The 10,779-nt window shown below is 42.0% G+C and overlaps 1 protein-coding gene across 2 annotated transcripts; it reads right to left on the minus strand.

Annotated features, from left to right (window-relative positions):
• Positions 1–836: 836 nt before the first annotated feature.
• proza (protein Z, vitamin K-dependent plasma glycoprotein a) lies at positions 837–7,220 on the minus strand. Of its 2 annotated transcripts, none has more exons than XM_023423294.2 (9): positions 7,062–7,220; positions 5,183–5,327; positions 4,241–4,395; positions 4,079–4,103; positions 3,878–3,991; positions 3,646–3,780; positions 3,446–3,561; positions 3,177–3,294; positions 837–1,827 (listed from the first exon to the last, which is right to left on the minus strand). In XM_023423294.2, the coding sequence occupies exons 2-9, from the start codon at positions 5,259–5,261 to the stop codon at positions 1,292–1,294; spliced, it is 1,278 nt and encodes a 425-aa protein (XP_023279062.1). In that variant the 5' UTR covers positions 5,262–5,327; positions 7,062–7,220; the 3' UTR covers positions 837–1,291. The 2 variants fall into 2 exon arrangements, with proteins under 2 accessions (XP_023279062.1, XP_023279064.1); XM_023423296.2 differs by having other exon boundaries at positions 7,089–7,214.
• Between the last annotated feature and the right edge of the window lie 3,559 nt (positions 7,221–10,779).

Below are 10,779 nucleotides of genomic sequence, written 5' to 3' on the forward strand. Positions count from 1 at the left end.
TGTTCACCAGGGAGGCTGTGAGAAAACTACAGAGGGCGAGTGTCTGTGGGAAAATGTTGCCAGACAACACAGGGGTATGTGACAGTGAGGGCGAGCAAAGATCGTCTGTGTGTGACGAACTGGGGATATACAGCTAGATTACAAAGATCATCAAGGCTAAATTTTTTTTTTCATTCATTCTTTTCCTCTTTGTGCTGGAAAGTTTGCATGAATATAGATGTGATTGGTATAAACAGAAATAAAAGAGCCTTTAAATTTACAGCACCATCAGACCGGAATGACCTGCCTATCTCATTCAGATCTATCACTTCTTTTCACGACTTCGAGACTGTGTTGTTTGTTTACCTCAAACATGTTCCCTTGTTTTTTGACTCCATTTATACTTACGTTTCATTAATATTTTTGATCTTGTCTCTATTTTTAGCCATAATGGCCACATGGTTCTAGGGATGGCAGTATCAGGCGGTCTATTGGTTAATTGGTTCACCACTTTGGTTCAGACTGAAATATGCACACTCTTAATCTTGTTTGTTTTACTTTTTAAATCTTATATGCTTCATTTCTCACTATTACTGGCATTGTTTTGCATAGTGTGGCAACTGTTAATTACTTCAATATCTTGTTAGTTTCACGCAGATGATGCTTGTGGTAAAGACATGGTGGGTGTAGTCGGGGGTTGTGGGAAACAATCAAAAGCAGGATGGTGTATCTCAAGCTTATCATCAAATGTCAAATTTTGAAATAACATAGGACTCCAGAAAACAGCTTTTCCTTAGCATCTTCCAGAAATACTGCAGTGTAGCCTACTTCATCCACAAACAATGACAGTAAGTACATCCGGTGTGATGTTGGGGTTTATTACATTCATAGAACAGTGATTACCTGGAATGTTACAATGTGCAGTAGTCACTAAAATAACATCACTCAAAGGTTATTAAAAGGTCTGTCCACATCACAAAACACATGCTGAATAATTCACTTCATCTCTTGGCCATATGGTTGGTGGATACATACAGTAAGTGCTTCTCTGTTTATGTTAACAGAGAGCCACCTTGTGGTTAAATGAGGAAGTCCATAGAGAGAAATGGAAAGCAATCACCTGGACTTAGACTATATGTTGTTAGGATAGTTTTTCCATTCGGAGATGGGTATTATTAAAAGACAGAATGGCAAAACTAAAGACTGAGCTAGAAGTGCACACATGGAAACACTGATGTGATTTCTTACATATATATTATATACCTGCATTACTTTAAATTTGTAGCTTTCATGTTTTCCCTGACTACTCCCTCTAACGGGAGCCCATGAGTGACTGCAGCCAGCCGAGGTGGCGTGACACTTTTTGGAAGATGTAACCTTTGCTACAGTCAGACCCTTGTGGCTGGCTCACCACCCCAGTGAGGTAGAACACCTCCCTGTACAGGGTGAGCAAGGGGCTGCCGGAGCTCATGGTGCAGTCGGCATTGGTCCGAGGAGCAGTGCAGCCCATTTTATTGGTTATCAGGTTGGGGTGAGACTCCAGACACTGAGGCAGCTGGTTGTACACCAGGTGGTTAAGGGTGAGCGGGCCTTCGAAAGCTGATACCTGTTTGGGTTCTTTCCAGCCAGTGACCACGGCGGGTAACTCTCCTGTCATCAGGATGCTCTCTGCAAAGTCTCTGTCTGGGAGACAGGCAGCAACCACCTCTCTCTTAAAGGTGATGCGGTCGCGGAGCTCAACCACGGCCAAGTCATTTTCAGGACGACCCTCCACATAGCGCGGGTGGATGTGGATTATTTTCATGTACAGTGTCTGCTCTCCATCTTCATAGACGGTGCTGCGCTTTCCTGAGGAGGTGCAGGTAAGATAAGACATTCAGGATAATGGTGATTATCAAACTAATGCACACATACTGACATACATACAGAGCTGCAATGATCTGTTCATTTAGTGATTAGTTGATTGACAGAAAGTTAATCTGCAGCTATTTTGATCAGTCAGATTATTGGTTTAGTAATTATTTCAGAAAAACTGACACATTTGCTGCTTCTCAGAAGTGAACTGAATATCTTTGGATTTGAACTGTTGACAAGATGAAACAAAACATCTAAAGATGTCACTTTGGGGTCTAAGAAATTATAACAGGTATTTTTCACCCTTTCCCGACATTTTATAGACAAAATGATTAGTCAGTTAATATATTGATAATCATTCTATTCATTTTTTTGGTCACCTTTATCCAATGTACCCAATATCCCTTATAAATCCTTAACCTAAAATACTCAAATGTGAAATTCTTTATGTGAATTCAAACACACAGTTTCATGGGACACATGTTGGCTTCCATACAGTAGGTCAAAAGTTTTCTTTTTTTATATAATATGAATCCCCTCATGCATAATCTCAACACTGTACACATTTGTTCTAAATTGAGAATAAATGTGTACTGGAAAAAATGATGAACTGCGTATTGTGAGCTACAGTTCTTTCTTGAAGTGCTTTTAATGTGCTTTGTCATGATCTGCCCCTGGAAGTGACTTCGTGCCTGAACTCTTATTTAGTTATTTCCTGTTTTATTCTGAAATTATTTTGCATATGTGTCCTGTTGTTTTTACTTCCTGCTTCCAGTGTGACTCTTTGATTACCTGCTCCGCCCTAATGTGTTGCACCTGTGTCTCGTTACCTCCCCTCCTTGGGTATTCAGTCTCTGTGCTCCCCCTCACTTGTTGTCAGTTTGTCTGCTTGTGTTTCCTGTTCAGTTCCCTTGTGCTTCCCAGAGACATCTGAGTTTGGATTGTCTGTTTTTGCATCCAGTTCTGCATCTGCCTGCTTGTCTGCCAGCTGGTGTACCCGTAAGCCTGCGTTTTCATTTATTTTCATTTCACAGGTCCTTTGTTGCAGCCTCGGCCAGCCTCTGCATTTGTGTTCCTGGTTTCATTGTAACATGCTTAGAAATCTGTAATAGTGCAATGTTGCATCACCAAATGTTTGGCAGCTTGCATGATTCAGTGTGTGCACTACCTCTCCTTTTCCTTTTGTCTGATGATTTTGTCCTACACCTATACCCAACTGTATATTATCCATCTTCCTTGCTTTGGATATGTAAATTTCTCAAGGAACAATTTAAGTAATTGGGTAACTTTTGAGTTGTTTGCTTGTTGTTGCAAAGGTGTGATTAAGTGGTTTGTCTACTCACCGACCGCCACCTGGAATGACCTGTATTTGTTGGCGCAATGAGCTGAAGTCAAGACCAGATTCTCCTTCAGAATGACTCCGCTGCAGAATCCAGTTGACTCAGAGCCCTTCAGTAGAGCCTGCAAACAACAAGACAAAGCTCATGAATATGCAACAAGACCCTGCATCATTGTTGGAGGGACTTGCAATAAAAAAATTAATTAATTAAAAAAAGGTTTACTGTGCACACATCAGAGTACCTGTAATGTGTTAGTGTGTGTGTGTTACTACCTGCCAGGGACACTCTGCAGAAGTACAGCTTAGTCCCTCAAAGTTGCTGCGGGTGTTGCTGGACTGTCTGTCATCCCACCGACTCAGACTGCTCACCTTACCACAGGGGAATCTGACTGAGAGAAGAATGTAAAATGGTTACGATTACTTTTCTCTTGCTAGATCATTTCTCACTCTCTTAACCCTCGAAACAGACCTACCTGCAGGCTCACACCTATCCCTGTTCGTCTGGCTGAGCTTCCAACCACGGGCGCAGGAACACTGGTAGGAAGTGTAGCCTGGTTTACAGAACTGGGAGCAGCCCTTGTTCTTTTCCAGGGTGCACAGCGTCTCGTCTACATCCGTGGAAACAGAGGGGAGGGTTGCAGCACTCACAGACCAGATGAAAAGTAAATCATCACACTCTATGGTATGCTGGCATCTTCTCCTCACCTTTTTCACAGTGGACCCCTGTGAAACCTGACTTGCAGACACAGTCATAACCTCCCACGCTGTCTGAACACAGGGCTCCATTCTTGCAAGGGCTCCCTGCACACTGGTCTCCGTCTAAACACAGAAAGCAAGTCTGAGAAGCTCTAATGCACGACTAAGGACTGCGCAGTGACGGGAAAATCATTTTAATATAGCACTTACCAATGTAGACGGACCAGAAGATATCCTACAAGAGAAATATGCAAGTTAAGTGCGGTTGAAGTGCTGCACAGTGGTTTTTCTCTGTCATTTACAAAGTGTGTTCATCGAATGGAGGTGATAAAAAAGCAAGGGAAGACTTCATAGTGAAATCCTGGGGCTCACCGTACGATACGAGTCCTGGAAGAACCTTCTGGCCTCCTCGTAGCTGCACACCTTCTCCATGCAAGCCTGCTCCAGGCTGGAGGCAGGGTTACTGCCACCGACGGCCCTCCTCTGACGGGAGATCACCAAGCTCGCTTGCTGCTTATCCAAAAACACTGGAGAGCCAGTTAATGTCTCAGCTGGTTCATACACAACAGACTGAATTACAGACACTGATTCAAGCAGAACTCAGCTGCTTGCCAATAAACAGGCCTCAACTGGGGCAGATCTCATGAGATTAACTATTATAGGCTTACATGATTGTAAAACAGGAGCATTTAAATTTTAGTAGCATTGAGAGGTGTTGTGTTTTTTTTTTTAAATTTTTTCCAGAGATTCAGATTTATTGCTTCAGGTCACTAAATGTGAAGTTTTGCTGCCTTTCTGCTTAACATTTTAAAACGAATATATTCAGGTTTTGGACAGCTGGTTGAACAAAATAAATTCTGAAAAAGAAATTGTGATTGACATTTTTCATTCTTTTGTGACATCTTATAAATCCATTAATGAAGGTTATCAGATCATTAGCTGCAGCATTGCTTAATGAATATAACATACAGTATTCATCATGAAGATATCAAGCAAAATTTCAAGTTACAACCTTCCCTATCCAGTATTTACCTTGTATGACTGCCTTGAAATACGGGCACAAATAATTACAACTGCAACTAATGAACAAAACTAAATTATCTTGATTGACTGTAAAGCTCCTGTTTGATCCAATCAATACTTTCTTTTCCTCTTGTGCATAGGAAACACTGAAATTTCATACTCAGCATGCTTCCATCTTGACCTCCTTAAATTCCTCACTTCTTTTTTTTTTTCTCTCTCTCTACAGCTCAGACTCTACACCATTGTTCTTGAGCTCTGCAGTCTCATCTGCCTCTATGCCGGCCTTCTCACCTGTCTGGGGGGTCTGGATTGCTGCCACGGCCCCCGCAAGCAGACACAACAGAGCGGCAGATGTGGTGGAGGAGCCCATGGTGACAGTGAAGTGTGACCCAGATCTGAGTCAAGTTGTCGGTGGAGCAGGGATCAATGTGTACTCCTTGAAAAAGACATGCAGATTTCAGAGGAAGAAGAGAAACAAGTGAGTCTTATTTAGTATCTTACAAGGTTGCAATATTAATGAAGTATGACCACACATGAAACACAATGACACAGAACTGGTTCAGTCATACGGATCCTAAATGCTTCGCACACACAGAATCAGGAGATTAGCGCTTTTGATCGATGTATAATTTGTGAAAGGTTGTGTAATGATTAAATCCAATGCAGACCATAACGCACCTAAAGCACCACTACCAAGACCATACTCGTATTTCAAAAGGTTTAATAACATCCTCCCTAATGCATTCATCAGCAGAGGCACTGGATACTAATATATCAATATTACTGTCTCCTAGACTTATACCAGCTCCACAGATGCTACTGTCTTCTGCAGAAAAAAGAGAAGGTCTATAGCCACTGAATTTGAGGTGAGCACTAGTATGACGATTATAATTTAATAATAAAGATCAGGTCGATCATTTAGCATGTCAATTTATTTGCATGCTCTACTAGATAATCTCATCGTACAACACTATACCAAGTACTATCCCTACTCCACCATCACACTTTAACAAGCTCGTTAATTCATTCAATTCCACTTATCCTCTGGAAAAGTGCAGCATGTCTGAACCAAAATGCATTTCTAAACTGCTTATTAACACTGACAACTGCAGACTTACTATGGTATAAACGTTTTTAATTGATACTATATATTTTGTAATAAAAAAAAAAAAACCTCACCATCATTATTTCACATTTAGTGTATTCTCTCTACATCTGTCCTGTTTTAAGGTAACAAGCTTCTATTCTGTTTAAGAATCTCTTGCATCAGTAGGCTTTTCGCACTTTCTAATAAGTCATGGGGTTTTCCTTTTGTAAATGTTGTATAACATTAATAATAGGTAATTAACAAACTGTCACCTGCAATTCTACATGTTTCTGAATCTAGTAGTACAATCCATCAAGTCTGCACTTTTAAATAAAAGTTACTAATGAATGCTCTGCAGCCCTTTTGAAAACTAGGTGGTCAAACAGTCCATTGAAGGGTCTCCCTAATGAATTTCAGAGCTAAAAACACGCAAGGATTTTCCACAATCTAGCAACTCAGAAGTCTTAATTAAAAATATTAATAACAGCCAACTCGTTATAAATGGTGCCTTATCAGAAAATATTGCCCAAATGGAACTAAATCACGATTTTTTTTTGTTTGTTTTGTTTGTGTTTAATAGGAATGATCTCAGTAACTGACTTCGTTGTGCTTTATCATCGGTGACTACGCAGTTTTTCTGTACATCGTTGTTGCTGCAGTATCATCGGGCCTTCCAGACTGTTTATTAACCTGACTGTAAACAGCTGTTGTTGTGTAATTGTTGTTCCGTGACTGACTTTTGGATAATGTTGCATTGGCAGTCAGCTCAACGCAGTAGCTACGATGTTTTCTTCAGGTTAAAGGAGAGCCTGCGCTGTGCGGCTCTGCAGCCACATAGCATTAGCTCACGCTGTGTTACAAAACAAAGATGGAGCCATCATCTGTGGCACATCTTCTATGCTGCTTTTAGAAACACGGTGCCGCGTGTCTACGAGCTGCTGCGATGTTACATGCACGAAAACATTGAAATTATATAATTCAATCCGACACTGTATCAGGGCGGGTCACCTCAGCAGACCAACATGGGACTGTGCACCGTCCGAAATAACAAGCAGAACAGCAGCAGTGATGTTTGGTACCTACCGCTCCGGACAGAACCACAGCACCAACCTGGCTTGGTCCCTTTCCTGGTCCCGGAACACACCGCAGCCTCCTGGACGGATTGGGCCTGTCGCTCGAAAGTAACGGATGATGATGATGATCACATCCAAGCCTTCCCACTCTCTCTCTCTGTTTACCGTTTGTGGTGGGTGTACTTACAAAAGTGAGCCGCCTGAGGACGCTGTAGGACTGAGGACAGACTCTTACTGCGTATTACAGTATGTTGGCCTGCAGGACCAGACAAACAGGGACTAACACGCTTTGTTATCAAGACGTTATAGGACACGTGAAAGGTGAGTTATACAGCCATGATGTAAAAACCTCAGACAGGGGAAACAAACCAAAATGCTTAAATAGGAAATGCATATTTGAATGGTATAATTATACTTGAAATACATACTGTACGTAAAAAAATCTGAATGGGGGGGGGTCTTTGGTTGAACTGCTCACAACCAGTGTAAGTGTGAAACTAGCTTCTTCACTGTGAACATGTTTTTATGCAGAAATATATGCATACATTATGTAGAAGGAAAACCAATGATACATGCAGACACCCCAGTTATTGTCCCCAGCTGTGTGATGTGATGGGAATCAGGAACTCCTCTGATTTGCACACTTGATCAAACAAAACGGGATGCTATCTGCTGAGATCAATAAGAGAAGCCTAACTGCAAACAAACACACGCCAGTCTAGACAACAGCAAACAGCCAATGTCCAAATTGGGGCTCTACATAAATCGGCTAAAGCAGACAAGTGAAAATCAAAGTGGACAGGAGGATTAGATGGAAATTGTTGAGGAACTGAGAGCAGAGATGCTGTGAAGTTTTGGGCAAAGTGCAGAATAAGTAACAGTCAAAACAAACAACAGCCAACAACCAAAACATTTAGATCATTCAGGAGGAGTTATGAGTAAGTATTTAGAGTTTTTGCATATTTCATACAAAAATGTATTAGTGATTCTTGGTAGCAATGATGCGCGCGCACACACAAAATGAGTGGCCTAAACCACGCTATCAAGGCTATGCTTTCCAAAACCAAAGTCGCTCCTCGGTGGCCTTATTTCAATGGGATTGTTTGTGAAAGCAATGTAATTTGCAGACAGGGCCGTGGGGCTTTAGTCTCAGCTGCAGTCGTGTTAACTGTCTCCATTTCCGAAGTCTAATAACGGAGGTTTTATAAGAGCCTGCTCAGACCAGCTGGTCCCTGGTGCTGGACAAGGGCAGGAACTGGACTGCCCAGTCCAGGGAGACTTACCCTGGGGTGGGGAGAGTGGAGAAAGAGCCTGTCCCAACCTGTAGAGCAGCAGTTAGATATGTAAATTAGTAGGATTGTGTTAATTTCCCCTCTGATTGTGTGTGTGGTCTGAGGTGAAATCCAAAGTTGTTAAAAGTCCATGCATGTGTTCATACGTGTGCATGTTATATGTAGACTTTGTACATGTACTGTATGTGAGCATGCCACTGTGTTCAGTACTGTACATGCTGGCTTGCAAACAGAACAAGTACAAAGTTCCCTCAATCATCCATCCATCTTTCTCTCAGTAATGTTTTATTCAACGTCCCGCTCTTGTATTGTCTCTCTCTCTCTCTCACTCTCTCTCTCCTCTCTCTCTCGCTGTTGCTCCCATTTCTTCCCACTCCTCATTATTCTTTGAATGCTACCTCAAAATTGAAAGAGAGCAGGAGGGAAAGAGCAGCACAGCTCTCACGTGTGACCTCGCTGACCCAGTCCGCTTCAAATCCAGGGTCCAATTTTACAGGCAGACTAAACAAACAGCTCAGCCATCACAGAAGGCATTCATAATTAATGCCACCTGATACTTGACAAGTTTCTGATGGATTTAACAGGCTGGAGACGAAATCCCTGGGACTCCCTGTATGCTGGAGTCTCGACAAGTCTCCGTGTTTCGTCACTTGTTTCCACGTTTTAGCCATGTTGGCCGCATGCAGTTAAGGTTGGCAATGTTTATCAGTCTATTGAGCATAACCTGACCCTTAGTCTTGTTCCCCAATCAGTGCCATTCTTAGTGTTACATCCAGGTATTCTCATATACAAGGATCACACACAATTAACTGCAGGATTAAACAGCTTCAGTGCCACCTAGATCTGCTTTGTTCTGCTTAGTAACAAACCATTAATGTGAACATGGCACACATACAAATCAGTTAACATTTCTGTGGTGTTTGAAGCAATAACACGTGTTTGCTTTTGCACGTTTGTGCATGTCCACATGTGATAGTTCAGTTCAGTGAGGACCTGACAGTGTGAGGTCCCCAGACAATGTGTAATGATGATGTAATGGATTAATAACACACAAACACAGACACTCTTAGATGCACGCGCACGCACACACACACACTAATGACCTGCATAGACCTTTCCTACCTCTGACCTCATACAAACATATCACTGCAGGAAGTAATGAGGTCAGGTGGATGTATGACCACAATACATAACAACCATAACCTGCCCTGGTTTGGTTCTGAGGAGTGACATCACATTATACTTGCACATCAGAAATACTCTCACATATGTACAGTATCTGTTGCCCTATATTGAATCCAGCTGCAAACATCAACCTACGCACAACACAATCATGCTTATATCAAAGCACCAGTAGATTGCGTGTAATCGAGTTTGTGTGACAAGGACCTATGATGATGATGTATTAAGTACTGGAGAACAGACAGGCACTAACCCTGTGGGGGTCTTTCACAGCTACGCTAGCTACTCTTGAAGAATCACCGTCCTCTGTCCCACATTTCTCCATGATCAATTCACGTCAGCAGGCCATATTTTATTTAACACTTAATCGTGGCGCTCCCCTCCCTGCCGCCCCCGCAGCTCATTTGTTCACATGTAGGAGAAAAGAATCAAGAGCATGTGATTGCCCCTTTTCTCGCTTATCCTCACTCCTTTCCACTTTTCTTTCACTTTCCTCCTTCTGATCCAAGAAGCATTATGCAGAAACAGGTCAGCCATTATTGGACAGTCTTGTTATTAATTCCTCTTTTCATATCTGATGGGTAGAGGAGGCTTGGGATGCTATAGCTGAAGCTCCAAGCAGGTTTTTAGACGCTCCTGATCTTCCTTTGTAATCCTTCGCTTTCCACAAACTCAGTGACTCTAGAGTTCTTTTCTTCCATAAAATACCCCGTCTTTTTTCTCTTTCTTTGTGTAAAACTCTTAAAGCTGGTCTGCCCTAAGGTCCTTGTCGCAGCCACGTGTGCCACCTTTGAGATGATATATAATATCTCACTCAGCGAGCAGAGTAAAGCAGAGCACAGTGTGGTTCTGTTTGCTCAGACCTGTGGAGTGGTGGCTTAGGGCCTGATTGTGCTGAAGAGGCACAGGGAGAGCAGACACAGCTGACAGCGCTTTAAATGGACATGATGTTTCAATGTACTCATGCCATACCTCTTCTGATGTCGGCTTTCTACGCATACAGCAACTCCAGAAGCCCAAAGGAGTTTATAAATCATTCATAGTGAGAATAATGGGTAATATCCATTCACAGTATCTACTACATGCTGTAAAAACCATAATACCCCTCATGGTTTGAAAGTTTTTCCTGAATCATATCTATGATGATAAACAAAATTTCCTATACTAAGAAAGAAGAACACATAAGAATACAGAAAGAAGTTTTGGGGGAGAAAAACACTGTAGTAGGTTAGAAGATTGAGGTGCAAAACTAGC

This window comes from Seriola lalandi, unplaced genomic scaffold (genome assembly GCF_002814215.2).
Source record: "Seriola lalandi dorsalis isolate HSWRI2012SDOR001 ecotype SW California unplaced genomic scaffold, Sedor1 jcf7180002054690, whole genome shotgun sequence".
NCBI classification, from domain to species: Eukaryota; Metazoa; Chordata; class Actinopteri; order Carangiformes; family Carangidae; genus Seriola; species Seriola lalandi.